At 43.3% G+C, this 22,827-nt stretch overlaps 1 protein-coding gene across 2 annotated transcripts; it reads right to left on the bottom strand.

Annotated features, from left to right (window-relative positions):
- Positions 1-1,136: 1,136 nt before the first annotated feature.
- Positions 1,137-21,262, bottom strand: LOC308294873 (uncharacterized protein). Of its 2 annotated transcripts, XM_080737778.1 has the most exons (6): positions 21,182-21,262; positions 20,242-20,358; positions 18,175-18,291; positions 3,150-3,227; positions 2,376-2,633; positions 1,137-1,837 (listed from the first exon to the last, which is right to left on the bottom strand). In XM_080737778.1, exons 4-6 carry the CDS (start codon positions 3,202-3,204, stop codon positions 1,494-1,496), a joined length of 657 nt encoding a protein of 218 aa, XP_080593904.1. In that variant the 5' UTR covers positions 3,205-3,227; positions 18,175-18,291; positions 20,242-20,358; positions 21,182-21,262; the 3' UTR covers positions 1,137-1,493. The 2 variants fall into 2 exon arrangements, with proteins under 2 accessions (XP_080593904.1, XP_080593905.1); XM_080737779.1 differs by lacking the exons at positions 20,242-20,358; positions 21,182-21,262 and adding an exon at positions 19,135-19,164.
- Positions 21,263-22,827: the final 1,565 nt, after the last annotated feature.

Raw genomic sequence — 22,827 nt, 5'->3', positions numbered from 1 at the left:
ACCCCCCCCCCCCCCCCCCCCCCTCCCCTCCAACCTCCTCCTCTCCTGACAGGACCACACACACACACACACTCACTCAGACCAGCAGCACACAGCCCTGCAGCAATATGGTCATAACAGCAGACGGTCAAAACCACGGAAGGGTGGAGGTCTATTAGAACACACAGGCCAAACACGCACAAAATTGCACTCACACAAGTTCTGAGGAGAACAGCACGCGCGCACACACACACACACACACACACACACACACACACACACACACACACACACACACACACACACACACACACACACACACACACAGGCAGCGGAGCCCAGCCTCGGGAAGTGACAACCGCACACACACTCCAAACATTCCAGGGGAAAGACTGTACAGCCTCCAGCACAGTCAACGCTCCCCCTTTTCTCCCAGCATATACTGAACTCTTTCTCCCTCATACATAGACCTGGCGAACACACTCTGGGAGCTAGCTAGTCTTGAACCAAACACATCTAGGCCAGAGGGGATGCATTTGAGTCGCACATCTGTTAGCAGATGTGGGTCAAATTGCATTTACAGATAACTTCTGTTGTTGCCACTTCACTTGGAATGTCTGATGGGTGTACTTACTTAGTCAAATAATACAACACAGTGAGTGATGGACACTGATGGAGTGATAGCATAGAGTTTTAAGTAGAATCTTTTATGATTAACAATTTATGGTAAAATACTCATTTATGGGATACTTCTGTCCCCATGGCAGAAACCGCAAACAATAATGGTGTTCCAAGAACCTTGAAACAAGATACTGTTTCCTAATACTGTTTGATGCAGGTCTGCTCCAAAAATGTACACAAGGAAGTAAGATTGCATTCACCTATTAAATATATTCTAATGCGATATCCTGGGCCTTTTGAGCCGGGCCATCTGTTTGTTTGTTTGTTTGTTAACTGGTGGGAGAGGTGAGGGTGGGAGGGTGACAAAGACTTTACATATGGTGGCCTGTCTCTTGTCTCTCCATTCCCCAAGGACTTCACCCTCTGGTCTTATGTCAGCCAGCCGTGACAGCCACAGAGGGGACAGGGTGAGTGGACCATGACTAAACAATATATTCACAGCCTCCCTCTCTGTTCCCATTTCCCCTACTGTCCTTTCCATTTTTTCTGTTTCCTCTGTGGTTCCCCTGGGATTGCAACCGTACATACCCAAAAGACAGTCTAATGCGAGCTGGCGAGGATGGACACGGCCGAGGGATTGTTGGCTTGTTGTCCTCCTTAGCGGAGAGGATGGAATGTGCATCCCTTTGGACTTAAAACACAGGCAGAACTAACCCTCATTGGCATTCCTAATTGGAATGGAGGCGAAATCTAAAAAAGGATGTACTAGGCTGATGCCCACACCAGGCATAATGGAGCAGTGTTTCACAAATGTCATGGAAAAAAGGACAGATGGTGCATGTAATGCATTCTGGGTAGTGCAGTACCTTGGACTGGCAGCTCCACCGTGCTGTTCAAGTTACACAGGTGACACTGGAAAAGGTCTGTGTGAAATGACATCCAAGAAAACTATCGAACAAATCACCTTTCCCAGTGCCTGCTTGCACAACGTTCATGTTACATAGGTGGCCCTGGCAACACTTCACAACATGGGCCGATGAGCGTGGAGTGGCACATGTGCCTCTGCCTTCCTCGTCATCCCTGAGGCAGCCCTTCTGGTGGACGGCAGCCCCGTCCGTCATGGTCACAGAGGAGAAACACTGCTGACCGAGGCAGCGGTCGCCCTGCTCACACGCCAGCCCCTCGCACACGCACTCCTGGTCTCTGAGGACCGGTCTGCCGGATGACACTTCCACATCTGATGAAAAGAATCAGACAGATATGATGAAATCCATTAGAGCAACATCATTATCATCCCAACAAATTGAATGGCATTTACTGAGATGGAAAAAACACAGAAGATTAAAGTATTATTGAAGTGAGGCTCAGCCTAAAGGCTCATACGACAATATGAAGAGGTCCATTCCCCGATTGGGATTTGCAATAGTGGCAATAACATGATTGAAAGCTCAGTCAACAACGCTAGTTTTCAAAGGATTTAAAAGGACATGGGAAAGTAACTCTTCCCCCAGCTTATTCCCCCAGGATGTTCTTTTCCTCTACATCAGGGCTTGACATTAAGGCTTGTCCTGTTCTCTCTGAGTCTGAAATGTCGAATTTTTATCCGGACAAGTGACTTTTGTGCCTGGACAAGTGAATGGGAAATGTACACTTGTCCATAGGACAAGTGCCTCAAAAAGTTAATGTCAAGCCCTGCCCTACATGGATACATCATTTTGAAAAACATGTTTTCGTAATGCTAGCATGTGGTATTGACTGTCCGATGAACAGCTCACCTCTTCCTAGTGGCTGCACAGTGATGTTTATGTTACACAGGTCGCCATGGCAGCACTCAACCACCAGCTCAGGGGCTGGGGGGCCTCCGCAGCTCACCGAGTCCTCTCCTCCATTACCCACAATGCAGCCTTTCTGCTGAACCTGTGTGCCGTTCAGGATGGCGAGGGCAGAGAAGCACTGCTGGCCGGAGCACCGTTCCACGCCGCCGCAAGTCGCCCCGTCACATATGCAGTCGTAGCTCCCTGCACCTCCCTTATCTAAAAGGAGACAAACAACATAAACACACAATTGTATATTTAAAACACTTTGATCTCACACATGGCTGATCATATCTGGAACGAATATTATACAGTATAAGTAAAGTAAAAGTTATCTAAATGTTTAGTGTAGGGAAAAAACAAGACCACATGCAGAATATTGTATGCACATAGCTGTGTTAAAGTGCATCCTGTCAGCTCCAGAGAGAGAGAGAGAGAATGCAACACTGACAAGAAACTAATCTATGATGATGCAAAAAATGCTTTAGACATGTACTTGATGCCCCCCTTCCTTGATGGCAGGTACCCAATGTAATTTCATATATATAGTAGCAGACAGTAGCTGAGCTGATGCCTCTGCAGTCTGCAGTACAAGTGTATCTGTAGTGTAGTGTAAGGACCAAAGCTAGAATCTGCCAAAAAGTCAAAATATCCAAATCCCTCTCGTCCGAGAAACACGAAAGGTCACCATTGTGGCCTGGCTGGAATAAATAAGAGCTGTGAAGAGCAGCTTACCATCTGCGCTGGTGTAAGGCAGGAAGACCAGGGTGATGAAGACCAGAAGAAACATGTCCCTGTCTCTTTATTGCAGACCTGGAAGAGAGGTGGAACATCATTGACATTATTACTACTGTGATGAAAACAACTGTGGCACACTAAAGAATCTGCATTTTGTACACAGTACGCGAGGGGAAGAGAATGTTCTCTCTACCGTACATGAGCTAGCAATGACGGGGGTTACGGTTACACCCTGCCTTTCCGACACCCTGCCACTCCGACCATTGACTTCTATGGGTCGAAATGGCGGGGTGCTCCCTCTTTTCTATGCACATCGCCTTTACGACCCTATAACGTCTAGGTTCAGAAATACCGCCATTTCGAATAAACCTGTCGGAAAGGCAGGGTGTCCCCGTTTTGCTATAGACATCACCACTCCGACCCTAGGAAAGCCCTTCTACGCACGGCCGCTGCTTCTACGCGAACGAAAAAAAGGAATGAGTTTATGTGCGCATCTCCCGCAGGCATTGACACTAAGGCTTGCCCACCTGCCCCCGGCAGGTAAATAAAACGTCAGGGCAGGTGAAGTTGGCTTTCAGGTTGCCCGACAGGGCAAGTGCTCATTTGAGAGGGGACACAAATGTCTATAAACACAACACGAGATATCTGTCTAAACACCTGAAAGTGGCCAGTGCGCTGTGTCTTCTGGTCTGTGGAATGTAAAATAAGAGCACTATTTACCTATGATGTGCTGTTTTTACTGTTGCTACATTTAAAAATATAAAATAACAAGTGTGAAACCATAGACATATTCAATCATAGCTAAAGTATTTGGTATTTGGATTAGGAGGTATTGAGGTATGACATTTTATCACACAGCCCCAGAAAGTGAAGAAATAAGTGTTGAATTGAGCGGTAATTAAAATCGTACCTATCATTTTATAATGGACGATATACTTTTCGGGCAAGTGGGCATTACCTTCGGGCAAGTAGAACATGACCTGTACTTGCCCGATGGGCAAGTGCCTCTGAGACCTTAGTGTCAACCCCTGTCCCCCATCTCTCTCTCTTTCTTTCTCTCTCTCTCTCTCTCTTTCTCTCTCTCTCTCTTTCTCTTTCTCTCTCTCTCTCTCTCTCTCTCTCTCTCAACGCAATCTTGTAACGGGCTAGTATTATTTCTGTACTTCAAGCTTGATGGTTTGATGGAGGGACAATTAAAACATTTATATACACTGAACCGAGGCGGCGCCGAGTCATGGACGGATTAACCCCTGCGAGGGCCCCTGGCCAATCATTTTTTAGGGCCCCCGACCCTCCATCATAACCCCCCTCCCTCCCAATGCACACTACCCAGCTCGTATTTTAAGCCATGATTATCATCTGTGGGCCAAGAAAGCACCTGTAGACTACAGAGGAGGGGCCCACACATTAGATTTGTAATTAATGTATACATTAAATTTTTGTAAATTGTCAATGACCACGCGGCCCAGTTCTCCCAAGTGCCCCTGAGAGCCAAGGGCCCCTGGCAACGGCCCCACCGGCCCAATGGTTAATACAGCCCTGGCGCCGACACCCAGGCAGCCCGGGGGTCCCCGGGCCCCGCGGACCACCGCCTGTCCCCCCGCCGTTCAGTGGGCACCTGGGCCAGCCTGCCTCCAGGACCACGGACAGCAACGACGTCATTCCCCTACAGAACAGATGAAATCACGTAGCTGTAATGTAGGCTATATTGCTGGCTTAATTTTTAATCATATAGGAGCAATAAATATAGTCTATACGCCTACTTGATTCAACAATAAATAGGCTCAAGAAAGTTGCCAAATTACAATGGGTCACTGTGACATGCTTATTTAATCAAATCTAATCAATAGTATGCCTTTGGGTAGCTCACCAGATCTGCAAACTCGCAAGCATGCATGTTGTGTAGTCTGTAGACACACCTCATTGTGAGCTTGTAGATCGGCAATTTTTCGCAGTTTGGCTGGGGTCTGGACTCTGTCTTGTTATCAAATGATATCGTCGGCCCAAGACTGATGGACATGAATATAGGCCTACAGTATAGCTACTGACAAGGCGCACAGTTGTGCACGACGCTGTCTGTCTGTCGCGCTGTTGCATTAGGCCTACGGTATATATCATTATCATCATCACATAAACAATCCATATTTGCGCGCCTGACGGCCCATAGGCCTATATAAGATAGCCTAATAGGCTCCAATCGCTCCATGTACAAGTGCATTAAACGAACAAAAAGGCTTAAATACTTCTAAAATGGACAATTTCTTATATCCCTTTACCCCAGTCCCCTTAATTTATCTGATGAAGGATATAGGATATTTTGCTGGTGGTTTCGTTATTCGTAGGCTATTTATGATCGCAAGCCAAGAAGACAATTAAGGTGGCATTTTATAAGAACATGAAGAGGATAGTAACAACAGAAGACAACAGCTACCTGATTTTCAAAGGCTTTTACGAAACAAAACAGTTCTGTGGGTGACGGGTCCAAGGCCCAGGGTAATTGTTCATAGGGAAACGCTGCCACCTAGTGTTTGATGATGAAGACGGTGACATTGAGATGAGTACATCTGACCAGGGGGCCGCCGCTCATCCTCCTCCCACCAAGCAACCAAAGCTCCAGTTTGGGCAAGGCGTGTCCCAAAACAAAGTCAGCCAACTTATTTGTGATTTTGTGATTGATACTGTTCCGGATCAGTGTACAAACCGTCAAACCAAAAACCTAACGGACTTCACCATTCAAAAGGCTCTCCGATCCCACGTTCCACATTCCAAGTATACCTGACACACACAGTACAGCGCCTTTCACAATGTGAAATGTGGTATGTGAATTTCACATTCCACATTTCGCATACCAGATACCTAGAGCCGAAGCCCCGCCCCCTTCGTTTCTCTTCCGCCCTACGTCACCATGAAACCATGGAAACGGCCCCACAAGACTATAGAGAGTCTTGTGGGGAGTCTTCAAAATAACAGTACTCTACAAGAGCACGAACCCCAGTCTGCAGACTCTGCACACAGCAGCGGGGAGGTAAGCTGTCCATACATCGTTTCTAATAGCACTTATAACCTTTGCGTGTTTAATGTGCACGTTTCTGCCAAGTTATATTAGTTCACCTGATGGAAGAAATAAGCCCATATAGTATTACTGAATTTCCCCCTTGGGATAATAAAGGTATCTATCTATCTATCTATCTATTATATATAAGGGGTGTAGCCTAACTCTATGGGTGTAGCCTCCGTTAGACATTGTACTTTATTAATCAACATTTACATCACCACGATGCCATGTTTAAACTCATGGATGTTGTAGTTGATCAGGGGTTTCAACCAGGTGGTCCGTGGACCACTGGTGGTCCCTGGAAGGGTGCCAGGTGGTCCCCAGCTAAATGGAGAGATGGTAAACAAATGGACCCTTAGATCTTTAGTTAACTTATTGTTGAACATCTGCATTCATCCTGGTATTTCTCCTATGCTACCAATATCGTCTCATACACCCCAACACAACAACAGTGGTCCCCAGGTTGATTCTTATGTGGTGGTGGTCCCTGGCTCATAATCAGTTGTAGATTAATGACCAGCAGTGTGATGAGACGTTTTCTGACCATTTGGATTGAGAAAAACGTGTGGTTGGATCGGATGTGAATTTGACCCTTTTCTAGGGCCTATTTGCATAATCTGTTGAGCCATGTAACTTCACAATGCAACGTTTTGATAGTCCCATATATCATGTTCTATTAGTCACTACACTTGATTAATGTTACAATCTTGTGAGATGTGTGTAATTGTGTAAACCAGTTAAATAAACTAGTTTAAAGACACTGTGTTGAGATTACAACTGTGATACAACCCCATTTAATTATCATGCCAGATTAATTATATCCATAATGATCTCACCCAGATAGCACTGTAATTACACCACAAAATAAGATAAGCAAATTGCAACATGACATTTGGGGATTGAAGAATGGATCAGAGAATGAGCAAAGAGAACAAGAGGTTCGGTTTCAAGAAATGTACTGTAGAAACATTAACAGGCCCATCCTAGCCGCAAATTGCAACACTAGATTTTTTTATAATGGGATGAATCTAGGGTTGCAATACCTCCCATAGGCAGCCGATGCATGAAAACAGTTTTTTGCTAACTGATTGTATTAAACGACTTCAAACTCACCAATATTGTAGCTCTATGGAAAGCTTGGAATTTACTCTTGCTAACTGCAAAGTGTTTGTTTCTGAAAAATCCACCGAAGAATTGTTATGATTTATTTTCTGTCAAGAAATCCGAGCAGACATGGTTTATTTTCTAAGTGCTGAACTTCGGAAGCGCTCGTCTTCTATAACGCCATGTACCGCTGCCTCCTGCATAATGTGACATTTAGAACCAGGTGGTCACAGGACCGTTGAGGGATTTTCCACGAGCGCTTCCAAACTCCGGGACTTAGAAAAAATTATCACCTGAACCAAATTTCTTGGATAGAAAGTAGCTCCTAACATGTCTACTGTGGATTTTTCTGAAACAAACACTTTGCAGTTAGCAAGAGTAAATTCCAAGCTTTCCATAGAGCTACAATATTGGTGAGTTTGAAGTCGTTTAATACAATCAGTTAGCAAAAAACTGTTTTCATGCATCGGCTGCCTATGGGAGGTATTGCAACCCTAGATTCATCCCATTATAAAAAAATCTAGTGTTGCAATTTGCGGCTAGGCCCATCCAGTCGAATGGCAGGTGCTAAACAACTGCAGGTATTTATTTCTGGTTTCGACTTTGCATTCTTCTTCAGAAGGTACTGTGTCTTGACAATGTGAGCCTGTTTTCACTAAAGTGTGTGTGTGTGTGTGTGTGTGTGTGTGTGTGTGTGTGTGTGTGTGTGTGTGGGTGTGTGTGTGTGTGTGTCTGTCTGTCTATAACCTCAAGTTCAACAGTGTTCACATGAAGGTTCCACCGTTTCCACCTGGTCGACCTGTCACCCCTCCTGGATGGCGTTCCCCAATGTGGAATGGACCTACACAGCCACCAGACTAGTCCACTTGCTCCACATGCTGAACAATGATGACAGCCAGGGCTTCTTCTCTTCTGCTGGATCCACGGAGGAGGAAAGTTAACCTGGTCACCGCAGACCAGAACAACTTCCTTGGCTTCAGGAGGAAAGACTACGGGAAACTGGACTCACAGGACAAGGGCTTCAGGTTCTGGTCTGATTGGCCAGACCTCACTGACCTTTCCAACTGGTCAACATCTAACACACAGACTGAAGTCCTGTCACAGACCCCTGTGTGTAGCTGGGGAGGCCACCTTCACCACACTACAGGGAGAAACCAGCAGACTGCAAGGAGGGTCCTGCTTATGTAAGGCAGGCTGAGGTCAGACAGGACTGGTGTGGACTTAGAATGCAGGGGAAACTAGCTTGCATAACATTTGCAGACCATTCAGTCTTACACTCGGTCCTTAAGAACACTGTTATTGGTGAGGATGTATTGAAATTTACCATCAGAGCAAGACTGCAGGTATTACCCAGTACCCACCAAATGCAACCTGTCTACCCACACTCACAACCCATTTTGTTTAAAACATCAAGATTCACAGCACCATCTAAAATCTACTACACATGGGTGTCATGCATTCTCTACATAGCTTGCCATGACCGTATACTACAGTATACAGTGTATTGTCTGACGCAGTCCATAATATCGTGCCAGCTAGTTCAGTGATGTATAAGCACAGAAGAGTGTTACCTGCCATTGATGTTTTTACTCTCATCCCCAAAACAGCTGACACCAGCCACAAGGTGGTGCTCATACTCTATACTCTCTCTCTATATATACATTCTAATCCCATTTCTAATGCAATCATAAGACATAGTTTTGGCAGTTCTTCTGAATTATGATCTTGTCTGATCGAACCAGTACGGGGCACATACTGCATATTTGATACCTATGACATGACAACACCTATCAGAGATTGACTTCTGTGCTCAATAATACAAGATGCATGTTGTTCCTGGCCACCTGTTGTCTTATCTCATGGTCACGTTCTGTGACCACTGTGCAATATTGTATTATATATTCTCTATGTGTGTAATAAACCTTGGAATGTGATGTGATCCTGGCTGGTGTATCATCTTCAGAAGAAGAAGATTATTTGGGGAAGATGTTCAACTAGGGTTTAAGTGGTTAAATGTCAAGTATATTACTTATATTCAATATGTCCTAATAATGCAATTCTCAGTTTTTCCTTGTGAGTCACGACCAATGTTCCCTCTAATTTTTCATTGGTCTGAGCAAACACTCCAACCTTCTGAGTGCAATTTGAGCACTGCTGAGCAACAAGTGCATAAGTGTACACCGCGTCACAGTGCGTCAAGTCATGTCAAGTTATGGCTTATTCAAATCTAATTACAGAATAAGTAATAGAGGTTCGACTACTTTTAATAGGCTGTAGGCTACTATATGACAAAAAAAGGAGGGGGGGGGGGGGGGGGAGGGTTTTATATCCATTATTATTCAGTATTAGGCCTATAGACTGATTTTCCCCCTTGGAATAATAAAGGTAGCCTATCTATCTTTGTATATACACAGGTTGATGTTGTGTAAATACAATGGGCCTAAAAAAATATGAGCCAACAAAATAACAATACATTGATATTGACACATTTCTATTAAGTGGCATTATTATGAATAAAATACAGTCCAAGAGCATACAGTATGTGTAGCCTACTGTCTGTGCCAAGGTGCCAATTTAAGCATGCATGCATATGAACATTTGGTATAGGCCTACATTTTCACACTCAATTAAATTAACACTGGCTTTTGACCATGTAGATTGGTGTCCCAAAGATTAAAATCATATCAAATAATGCCCTATAGGCATTAGGCAGCTAGGCTAATTTCTATCAAATTGGGGGTCCTTGAGAAGGAAACAGCAGATAATCACTGGGTTAAACTGTAGATTGTGCAGAAAATAATTCACAGAAAATGCAAACTGTGTAGAATTATTAATTCACAGAAAATGCAATAACATAATGGAAACTGGACCTGGTTTGAATAGCCAGTATTTTGTGCTAAAATGTATATTGAATAACATTAATGTAAACATATCTATGGCCTTACAGATTGGTGGAATATAGCGAAAAGATTCTCTCTCTCTCCTTCTCTCCTGGTTCTCAAACGTTTTCATGTCAAGGACCTACAACTTGACAAGCCCACAGACCCTCATTTGAAAAGCTATCCCAGGGACCCCCATAAGATAATATTTGTATGGCTTTAGCAGTGATTCCCTTCCATTGTAATGTGAAGGACCCCCTGTTTGACATGCATTAGGCTATGGATTAGGCTATTTCTTTCTCTGAGACCCCAATTTATATTTTTATAAAATCAATGTTGTTTCCATGTGTACACATTGAGTTACATAAGGGTCCATTTGGTTGCCCAGCTCCAGAGAAACATCGCAGTTTGTAGTTCATACCTGGAAGCTGGAGAAGTGTGCATGTAGGCCTAATCTCCGCTGTGCACAGGGGAACGTCTTTATGAAACTGCACATTATATTAGGGTGACCAATCACGACATAGGCTACTGTATTTAAGGCGTAAAGATTTAAAATAAGTAGAGTTCATATTTGTCACTTTCAGTCAACAACAAATAATCTTCTTATAGGACTAAGTATAGTTAATTATAACTATAAGAACTTATAAATAATAGTTATACTTAATAACAATAATCATGCCATGTTTAATAATCACTAATTTGCTATATGAAGTGCACTTAAATGATAAAATAAAAAGCGGAAAATTATGCTAGAACAAAATGTTCTGCTTAAACCGTATAATGGATTGATTTATAGCTGTATGGTTATAACACTATGATCAATGAGAATGCAAATGTGTTGGGTATTTCTATAAACCATTGTGAACTAGTCCTTACCCGTTCAAAGATGAGCTCCGAAATTATGTGCAGTGTGTGGGTTATGGGGTGTGCACTGTGCACACAGTAGGCCTATATGATGGATGGAAAGTAACTTTAACTGGTGCTTGCATGATAATATGTAGGAGCATCAATGTAAGAAATACCCGTTTCGTTTAATGGCTACAGAGATACTGTGTACCGATCTGCAGGATTTTTGGACAACATCTGTAACCCCCCCCCACCCCCCCCCCCCACCCCCGCCCCCGCCTACACACACACACACACACACACACACACACACACACACACACACACACACACACACACACACACACAGCTGGTTAAACATGTTGCCCCATGCTAGATGCAGAATAGATATGCCTCATGCTAGATGCAGAATATATAGTTGCGACCGTCAGGTCGCAGTTTAGTATGAAAACCTCCACCGGCCGTCCGTCCGTCCGTCCGTCCCTGAGTCCGTCCCTGAGTCCGTCCCTGAGTCACACGTGTGACGTGACACGTGTGACGTCACACTTTTGCCCTGCTCATATCTCCGCATCAGTATGACATCACATTGCTCACATCACTCTGACATCACAGAGTCCACAGCTGATATCACTCTGACATCACAGAGTCCACAGCTGATGATGTGGCGTGATGTCATACAATGTCATACAATACAAAAACAAGCCCTATATAAAGGGGCAATTCTCACCAGGGAAGAGAGCATTCCTCGACTCAGACCTTATCGCCAGGATCAACTAAGCTTATAGCTTATCATCACAACCAAGATGTGATAAGATACTCAGCTAGTGGGGAATGCTCTCTTCCCTGCTGAGAATTGCCCCTTTATATAGGGCTTGTTTGTGTATTGTATGACATCACGCCACATCATCAGCTGTGGACTCTGTGATGTCATCGTATCTCCATATATGGCCATCTCCGTATATGGAGATATAAGTCGTCCATGCCCAAGTATGGGCTGGTGAGGTCAGACTTTGTGTGATGCGTAGGTTATCTCCATATATGGATATTCAACATTCCAGGTGTAACTATGGCTGCCCGTATGACGTGAGAGGTGGAGGCTGTGATATAAGACCGGCATTATCTACCGACAGATTAGTAACAAGATGTCAAAATCGTTGAAGGTTGAATCTCCAGATATGGAGATAACCAACACATCCCTCCATATATGGAGATAACCGATGCAGTGGTGTCCGGTAAGAACTTAACCGAGATGCCTTGAATCTAGGGCGCCCGAGTCTGCGACATTCGGGGTTGCCACAGCGGCCAAATCAAGTTGGGCTCCCATCGACTTTAGTGATGAAAAGTGATGAGTCATCACTTTTCAGAGTTGTGTGGGTGCTGTGGCGACCCCGAAGGTCGCAGACACGGGCGCCCTAGCTAAATCATTAGAACATGCCCTGAGCTACATCTGTGCAAAATTTTGAACTTTTAGACTGATTAGCACAAGAAAAAAAAACCCTAAGGCCTCCGACTAACATGAATACTCACCCATACGTGTATTGTTTTCTGAGGCCATTTCTAGCCCACAGAATGTTTTTTGTGCAAAACAAATGCCTGCAATGGATTCAGCATCATGACAAACCCCTAGTTAGACCCCTCAGATCCTCCTTAAATACCCAGAAAAAAAATCTTTTTCTGGGTATTTTCCTCCTGTATAGAAAGTCAATGGAAGCCCAACTTGATTTGACCGCTGTGGCGACCCCAAAGGTCGCAGACTCGGGCGCCCTAGCTAAATCATTAGAGCAAGCCCTGGGCTACATCTGTGCAAAATGTCGCGCTTTAAGTCAAAATTGCACGAAATTAGCATTTGCTCCCCTAAATCCCCACACTAATTGGGGATATGTGAGAAAAGGTTAAAAATGAACCCCATGGGACATTAGTTGACCACGGCAACAAGCAGAAATCATAACTAGACATCATAAGGGTCCTAAAAAACCTGTGGTATCAAAAGAATACACCTTAATTTATCTGTACAAAAAGTTAAATGTCAAGTATATTACTTATATTCAATATGTCCTAATAATGCAATTCTCAGTTTTTCCTTGTGAGTCACGACCAATGTTCCCTCTAATTTTTCATTGGTCTTAGCAAACACTCCAACCTTCTGAGTGCAATTTGAGCACTGCTGAGCAACAAGTGCATAAGTGTACACCGCGTCACAGTGCGTCAAGTCATGTCAAGTTATGGCTTATTCAAATCTAATTACAGAATAAGTAATAGAGGTTCGACTACTTTTAATAGGCTGTAGGCTACTATATGACAAAAAAAGGAGGGGGGGGGGGGGGAGGGTTTTATATCCATTATTATTCAGTATTAGGCCTATAGACTGATTTTCCCCCTTGGAATAATAAAGGTAGCCTATCTATCTTTGTATATACACAGGTTGATGTTGTGTAAATACAATGGGCCTAAAAAAATATGAGCCAACAAAATAACAATACATTGATATTGACACATTTCTATTAAGTGGCATTATTATGAATAAAATACAGTCCAAGAGCATACAGTATGTGTAGCCTACTGTCTGTGCCAAGGTGCCAATTTAAGCATGCATGCATATGAACATTTGGTATAGGCCTACATTTTCACACTCAATTAAATTAACACTGGCTTTTGACCATGTAGATTGGTGTCCCAAAGATTAAAATCATATCAAATAATGCCCTATAGGCATTAGGCAGCTAGGCTAATTTCTATCAAATTGGGGGTCCTTGAGAAGGAAACAGCAGATAATCACTGGGTTAAACTGTAGATTGTGCAGAAAATAATTCACAGAAAATGCAAACTGTGTAGAATTATTAATTCACAGAAAATGCAATAACATAATGGAAACTGGACCTGGTTTGAATAGCCAGTATTTTGTGCTAAAATGTATATTGAATAACATTAATGTAAACATATCTATGGCCTTACAGATTGGTGGAATATAGCGAAAAGATTCTCTCTCTCTCCTTCTCTCCTGGTTCTCAAACGTTTTCATGTCAAGGACCTACAACTTGACAAGCCCACAGACCCTCATTTGAAAAGCTATCCCAGGGACCCCCATAAGATAATATTTGTATGGCTTTAGCAGTGATTCCCTTCCATTGTAATGTGAAGGACCCCCTGTTTGACATGCATTAGGCTATGGATTAGGCTATTTCTTTCTCTGAGACCCCAATTTATATTTTTATAAAATCAATGTTGTTTCCATGTGTACACATTGAGTTACATAAGGGTCCATTTGGTTGCCCAGCTCCAGAGAAACATCGCAGTTTGTAGTTCATACCTGGAAGCTGGAGAAGTGTGCATGTAGGCCTAATCTCCGCTGTGCACAGGGGAACGTCTTTATGAAACTGCACATTATATTAGGGTGACCAATCACGACATAGGCTACTGTATTTAAGGCGTAAAGATTTAAAATAAGTAGAGTTCATATTTGTCACTTTCAGTCAACAACAAATAATCTTCTTATAGGACTAAGTATAGTTAATTATAACTATAAGAACTTATAAATAATAGTTATACTTAATAACAATAATCATGCCATGTTTAATAATCACTAATTTGCTATATGAAGTGCACTTAAATGCTAAAATAAAAAGCGGAAAATTATGCTAGAACAAAATGTTCTGCTTAAACCGTATAATGGATTGATTTATAGCTGTATGGTTATAACACTATGATCAATGAGAATGCAAATGTGTTGGGTATTTCTATAAACCATTGTGAACTAGTCCTTACCCGTTCAAAGATGAGCTCCGAAATTATGTGCAGTGTGTGGGTTATGGGGTGTGCACTGTGCACACAGTAGGCCTATATGATGGATGGAAAGTAACTTTAACTGGTGCTTGCATGATAATATGTAGGAGCATCAATGTAAGAAATACCCGTTTCGTTTAATGGCTACAGAGATACTGTGTACCGATCTGCAGGATTTTTGGACAACATCTGTAACCCCCCCCCCCCACCCCCCCCCCCCCACCCCGCCCCCGCCTACACACACACACACACACACACACACACACACACACACACACACACACACACACACACACACACACACACACACACACAGCTGGTTAAACATGTTGCCCCATGCTAGATGCAGAATAGATATGCCTCATGCTAGATGCAGAATATATAGTTGCGACCGTCAGGTCGCAGTTTAGTATGAAAACCTCCACCGGCCGTCCGTCCGTCCGTCCGTCCCTGAGTCCGTCCCTGAGTCCGTCCCTGAGTCACACGTGTGACGTGACACGTGTGACGTCACACTTTTGCCCTGCTCATATCTCCGCATCAGTATGACATCACACTGCTCACATCACTCTGACATCACAGAGTCCACAGCTGATATCACTCTGACATCACAGAGTCCACAGCTGATGATGTGGCGTGATGTCATACAATGTCATACAATACAAAAACAAGCCCTATATAAAGGGGCAATTCTCACCAGGGAAGAGAGCATTCCTCGACTCAGACCTTATCGCCAGGATCAACTAAGCTTATAGCTTATCATCACAACCAAGATGTGATAAGATACTCAGCTAGTGGGGAATGCTCTCTTCCCTGCTGAGAATTGCCCCTTTATATAGGGCTTGTTTGTGTATTGTATGACATCACGCCACATCATCAGCTGTGGACTCTGTGATGTCATCGTATCTCCATATATGGCCATCTCCGTATATGGAGATATAAGTCGTCCATGCCCAAGTATGGGCTGGTGAGGTCAGACTTTGTGTGATGCGTAGGTTATCTCCATATATGGATATTCAACATTCCAGGTGTAACTATGGCTGCCCGTATGACGTGAGAGGTGGAGGCTGTGATATAAGACCGGCATTATCTACCGACAGATTAGTAACAAGATGTCAAAATCGTTGAAGGTTGAATCTCCAGATATGGAGATAACCAACACATCCCTCCATATATGGAGATAACCGATGCAGTGGTGTCCGGTAAGAACTTAACCGAGATGCCTTGAATCTAGGGCGCCCGAGTCTGCGACATTCGGGGTTGCCACAGCGGCCAAATCAAGTTGGGCTCCCATCGACTTTAGTGATGAAAAGTGATGAGTCATCACTTTTCAGAGTTGTGTGGGTGCTGTGGCGACCCCGAAGGTCGCAGACACGGGCGCCCTAGCTAAATCATTAGAACATGCCCTGAGCTACATCTGTGCAAAATTTTGAACTTTTAGACTGATTAGCACAAGAAAAAAAAACCCTAAGGCCTCCGACTAACATGAATACTCACCCATACGTGTATTGTTTTCTGAGGCCATTTCTAGCCCACAGAATGTTTTTTGTGCAAAACAAATGCCTGCAATGGATTCAGCATCATGACAAACCCCTAGTTAGACCCCTCAGATCCTCCTTAAATACCCAGAAAAAAAATCTTTTTCTGGGTATTTTCCTCCTGTATAGAAAGTCAATGGAAGCCCAACTTGATTTGACCGCTGTGGCGACCCCAAAGGTCGCAGACTCGGGCGCCCTAGCTAAATCATTAGAGCAAGCCCTGGGCTACATCTGTGCAAAATGTCGCGCTTTAAGTCAAAATTGCACGAAATTAGCATTTGCTCCCCTAAATCCCCACACTAATTGGGGATATGTGAGAAAAGGTTAAAAATGAACCCCATGGGACATTAGTTGACCACGGCAACAAGCAGAAATCATAACTAGACATCATAAGGGTCCTAAAAAACCTGTGGTATCAAAAGAATACACCTTAATTTATCTGTACAAAGAGAAGTATAGACGTGTTTTGAACATTTTTGGGTAATTCTTCACCGTTTCTGTCCTGAAATAGGGTCAAGATGTGCATAAATGTTAAAAAATAACCACTTTAATTAATTCCCTGGGTCAAAATCATATAGAAAAGTGTGTTCATTTGTCCCTGTAGGTTGTTTACATCAAGCGTTATGGCATTTTCTGTTATGACCATTGTATGGTTCAGATTGGGAATAGTTGTGAGAAAAGGTTAAAAATGAACCCCATGGGACATTAGTTGGCGACGGCAACAAGCAGAAATCATAACTAGACATCATAACGGTCCAAAAAAAACAGGTTTCGAAAACATGTCATTGGGGTGCTGGTAGACCCCTCTCTCCTGCCCTACTAAAGCTGTTGTAAACCGCATGATTGGTAGATTCTCTGCTTTGAAAACTGCCTGACTGTAATTATTTTATTCCTCCAAGGCTAAAGGAACGGGGCTAAAGCGCAAGCATGCTAACGATTTAGCCACGTTCCTTGAGGAGGAAAAACAACAACAAACGTAGGCTAAAAGTAACAATTATGTAACGTCACAGCATCGATGCAGATTCAGAACGGCACGCGGCTGCATCGCAAGCAAATTGTCTTAATCTAAAACTTTTTAAGAAGTCCTCTACTCAATCGTTTACTAATATGCAGTGTGTGTGTGTGTGTGTTCGACACAGCACAGTACACACTGCAGCCGCCAGCCGGGCACAACCAGTGGCGTCAGTTCAGAAAAAGCTAAGGTATGGCAACATGACTGGTGTGACACCAGTCATGTTGCCATACCTTAGCAACAGGCACGATTACAGTACATTTTATTATTTCCCCCTGTAGCTAAGGTATGGCAGCTGCCATAGCTTGCCATACCCAATTGACGCCTCTGGGCACAACAGGACTCAGCGTTTGTCAATCTGTGGGTCGAGACCCCAGAGAGGTCCCAAAATGATTTTGGGGGGTCCCCAAATGATTAACTTAATGTGCAACATTGTTTTCTCACTCAACTTAAACAAAACAACAAAACAACAGAGTGTATTGAGGGTTTATGTACATGTCTAATGACAACGTAAGGACTTTTTTAACCTCTGAAATGACAAATTAAATTGACAAAGGTCAAATTGTCAAATATTAGAGACTGAAATTGTGAAAATAGCTGATCTACATGCTCACAATGCCTCGCAACGTGAGGGGTTGTGAGCATATATAGATCTGCTATTTTCACAATAGAACCGTGTTATACAAAATGTTGTGCCCCCCCAAGGACCCTGGGGGTCCCCAACCCCACTTTGAGAACCACTGAATCACAGTAGCAGAAATGAATAAGCTCCTATTTCTTTCTTTTTTATCCCAGACTCATTTGTTCTCACCTCCAGTGTTATTTTCTGTCGAGGACCTTTGCTGTTATTCAGTCCTGTGTTGTTTGCTGGTGGTAGAATCAGCTTTCCTGACTGTACTGTTGAGCCTTCTATTGTGTTCCAAAGTTACTGCAAATGAGAAATGTAGGATATGTCATTAGTTTATAATAGCCTTATTAAACAATTAACACAACGAAACTAGTTGCCCAGTATTCACTTGTTAAGTTTAACAAGGTCCAGTCAGTGCTAATCACCTGTTGTATTCACTATAATTGCTTGTCAGCTGGCAAGCTAACTCACGAACAGAAGGATATAATATTATTGACCTGCCTTTTTATCTGCACTGTGGTACACTCACTCTGTGTTTAGACTACTAACTGTTTTGTTATTATATTAGCAAAAAGCTCCCCAATGACCAAATGGTAGCAGAAAACTGACATTAGCAGAAAACTGACGTTGACTAATTTACGTTAATGCCCGATGCTTCGTCGTACGACGGCGTCGCGCGCTGAAAATAGACGATCTACAAGCTCAAAAGGCCTCCCGATGCAATGCATTGTGAGCTTGTAGATTTGCTATATCCGGCGCGCGCACGACAGCCGACTTTACCTACAGGAAACAACACTGTTTAATAAGTCTATAGTCCATTGAGGGCCATGCTAACACATTAGCGCCGTTAGCATCGCCTATTTACATCGCCGATTTGGTCTGTGTTTTGAATGCATTGAACACTTTCCTCGCATGGAAAAGCTAACGTTCTGATGGTTAATTTAGGGTGACCAGACGTCCCGTTTTACCCGGGACAGTCCCGTTTTCAAGCTACGTGTCCCGGTGTCCCGACAAATATCTCTAAAACACTAATATGTCCCGGTTTTCAACATTCACTACAAAATTGTCCCGGTTTTCACCAGAATTAAAATAATAGTAGCTGTTTTCAGTGGTTGCATAGACATTTATCATAAACATGCTCACCTAACCAATCAGAAAAAAGGAACAAATTCAGGTTTCGAAAACATGTCATTGGGGTGCTGGTAGACCCCTCTCTCCTGCCCTACTAAAGCTGTTGTAAACCGCATGATTGGTAGATTCTCTGCTTTGAAAACTGCCTGACTGTAATTATTTTATTCCTCCAAGGCTAAAGGAACGGGGCTAAAGCGCAAGCATGCTAACGATTTAGCCACGTTCCTTGAGGAGGAAAAACAACAACAAACGTAGGCTAAAAGTAACAATTATGTAACGTCACAGCATCGATGCAGATTCAGAACGGCACGCGGCTGCATCGCAATGCAAGCAAATTGTCTTAATCTAAAACTTTTTAAGAAGTCCTCTACTCAATCGTTTACTAATATGCAGTGTGTGTGTGTGTGTGTGTGTGTGTGTGTGTGTTCGACACAGCACAGTACACACTGCAGCCGCCAGCCGGGCACAACCAGTGGCGTCAGTTCAGAAAAAGCTAAGGTATGGCAACATGACTGGTGTGACACCAGTCATGTTGCCATACCTTAGCAACAGGCACGATTACAGTACATTTTATTATTTCCCCCTGTAGCTAAGGTATGGCAGCTGCCATAGCTTGCCATACCCAATTGACGCCTCTGGGCACAACAGGACTCAGCGTTTGTCAATCTGTGGGTCGAGACCCCAGAGAGGTCCCAAAATGATTTTGGGGGGTCCCCAAATGATTAACTTAATGTGCAACATTGTTTTCTCACTCAACTTAAACAAAACAACAAAACAACAGAGTGTATTGAGGGTTTATGTACATGTCTAATGACAACGTAAGGACTTTTTTAACCTCTGAAATGACAAATTAAATTGACAAAGGTCAAATTGTCAAATATTAGAGACTGAAATTGTGAAAATAGCTGATCTACATGCTCACAATGCCTCGCAACGTGAGGGGTTGTGAGCATATATAGATCTGCTATTTTCACAATAGAACCGTGTTATACAAAATGTTGTGCCCCCCCAAGGACCCTGGGGGTCCCCAACCCCACTTTGAGAACCACTGAATCACAGTAGCAGAAATGAATAAGCTCCTATTTCTTTCTTTTTTATCCCAGACTCATTTGTTCTCACCTCCAGTGTTATTTTCTGTCGAGGACCTTTGCTGTTATTCAGTCCTGTGGTGTTTGCTGGTGGTAGAATCAGCTTTCCTGACTGTACTGTTGAGCCTTCTATTGTGTTCCAAAGTTACTGCAAATGAGAAATGTAGGATATGTCATTAGTTTATAATAGCCTTATTAAACAATTAACACAACGAAACTAGTTGCCCAGTATTCACTTGTTAAGTTTAACCAGGTCCAGTCAGTCCTAATCGCCTGTATTCACTATAATTGCTTGTCAGCTGGCAAGTTAACTCACGAACAGAAGGATATAATATTATTGACCTGCCTTTTTATCTGCACTGTGGTACACTCACTCTGTGTTTAGACTACTAACTGTTTTGTTATTATATTAGCAAAAAGCTCCCCAATGACCAAATGGTAGCAGAAAACTGACGTTGACTAATTTACGTTAATGCCCGATGCTTCGTCGTACGACGGCGTCGCGCGCTGAAAATAGACGATCTACAAGCTCAAAAGGCCTCCCGATGCAATGCATTGTGAGCTTGTAGATTTGCTATATCCGGCGCGCGCACGACAGCCGACTTTACCTACAGGAAACAACACTGTTTAATAAGTCTATAGTCCATTGAGGGCCATGCTAACACATTAGCGCCGTTAGCATCGCCTATTTACATCGCCGATTTGGTCTGTGTTTTGAATGCATTGAACACTTTCCTCGCATGGAAAAGCTAACGTTCTGATGGTTAATTTAGGGTGACCAGACGTCCCGTTTTACCCGGGACAGTCCCGTTTTCAAGCTACGTGTCCCGGTGTCCCGACAAATATCTCTAAAACACTAATATGTCCCGGTTTTCAACATTCACTACAAAATTGTCCCGGTTTTCACCAGAATTAAAATAATAGTAGCTGTTTTCAGTGGTTGCATAGACATTTATCATAAACATGCTCACCTAACCAATCAGAAAAAAGGAACAAATTCATTGCGTGTCTGAATTCAACACTGAGCCTGTTTGTCAATCACTCACTGCCTGTTTGCAACCCTGCGGTGCGTGTGTGTGTGTGTGTGTGTGTGTGTGTGTGTGTGTGCGCGCGTGCACGAACGTTAGAGAATGGGCACGCGCGTGCGCGGTAACGTGCGCATTGCTTTTAGGGTCCCAGTTTTAGGCAACAGTGTTTTGCGTCCCGGTTTGACTGGCTGAAAATATGGTCACCCTAGGTTAATTGTCTTGGTTAGTTGGTGAAGATAGTGGATCACTTTTTATATTGATCTGGGATTTGATACTGGGCTGACTAGACACTGATTTGTTGAAAATAGCAGATCCTCAAGCTTCTACATCTGGTATTTTAAAATAGCTGAGGCATAGTGCCTAGCTGATGTTCATGTGTTATAAATACAAATAAAAAAAATCGGAGGACCCCTGGGGGTCCCCAGACCCCAAACTGATTGAAAATACCAGATCCACAAGCTTGTATTTTAAATAGTTGAGGGATACAGGGTAACTGTTCATGCTATCTTAAAAATACAAAACAAAAATCGGTGTTCCCAGACCCCAGTCTGAGTGAATAGCTGATCAACAAGCTTGTAGATAAGCTATAGTTTATCTATTGTATTGTGTGATCACCTGTATCAGTAATCACTGAAGTTGGTGCTTTCACTGATTTCATACAAGTAATGTATTTATGCATAAAACAAAAAGTTAAATAGGGTGAGAGTTATTCTTTTGACATACATTAACATTTCACTAGACATGGTGACAAATACCGGTAAGCAAAACAAAGCAGCGATCGTAAGTGGTACTACTGTAACATTGTTATGGTACAGAGTTCAACTCTCTGGATTGCTCAATTTCAATTCTATGGGCCAATTCTATAGTTTAATTTGCATAGGCCTACCAGGCATCCAGACAGCTCTGTGATTAGTGACAGTGGATTAACACTGAATGACAGTTGCCAAACAAAATGTCATTGTAGGCTACCTGATTATAACTGCACCTGTACTTGAGTATGACATTAATGATAATTGTAATAGGATCCTTGAGGGCACCTTGAATCCCCCCCCCCCCCCCCCCCATGATGTGCTTCAAAAGTACGTGAGTGAGTGATGATGTGTGAAGTAATGCTCTGATATTTGGTTCTCAACTCATAGGTATGTGATTTGGGTGCGGAAGCAGCCAGTGATGTCTATACGTGCTCGCCCGGGACCAGGAGAACAGGGAGGCACCACAGGCAGGCTGAGCATCACAGCAGAGGAGCTGAACAACATCCTAGAGGCGTGGAACCAGAGGCGTGGAACCAGGTGGAAGAGCATGACAAGCATCCACAGAAAGTACAAAAGCCACTGGGGTAACATGCTGTACTGTCGCACCAAAAGGGACGACCCTAACGAATCTGCACAAACACTGTTCAGGGAAATGCGATGCATAACCACATCAGGGGCCACATGTAATTGCCAGGGGCCAGAGGAGCCTTAGCTCCAATTTACAACAAACAATGTTCAAGGGATCTAGCATGACAATAGACACCCACCAAACATAAATATGGGGGCACTGACCCTCACTGCTATACATTATATTGTGCTGACCGTAAGTGTTTGACA

Source organism: Nannobrachium achirus (assembly GCF_963921795.1).
Source record: "Nannobrachium achirus genome assembly, chromosome: 11".
Taxonomy (NCBI): Eukaryota; Metazoa; Chordata; class Actinopteri; order Myctophiformes; family Myctophidae; genus Nannobrachium; species Nannobrachium achirus.
The sequence above is the reverse complement of the archived record's forward strand: the minus strand, read 5'-3'. Positions and strand labels throughout refer to the sequence as shown.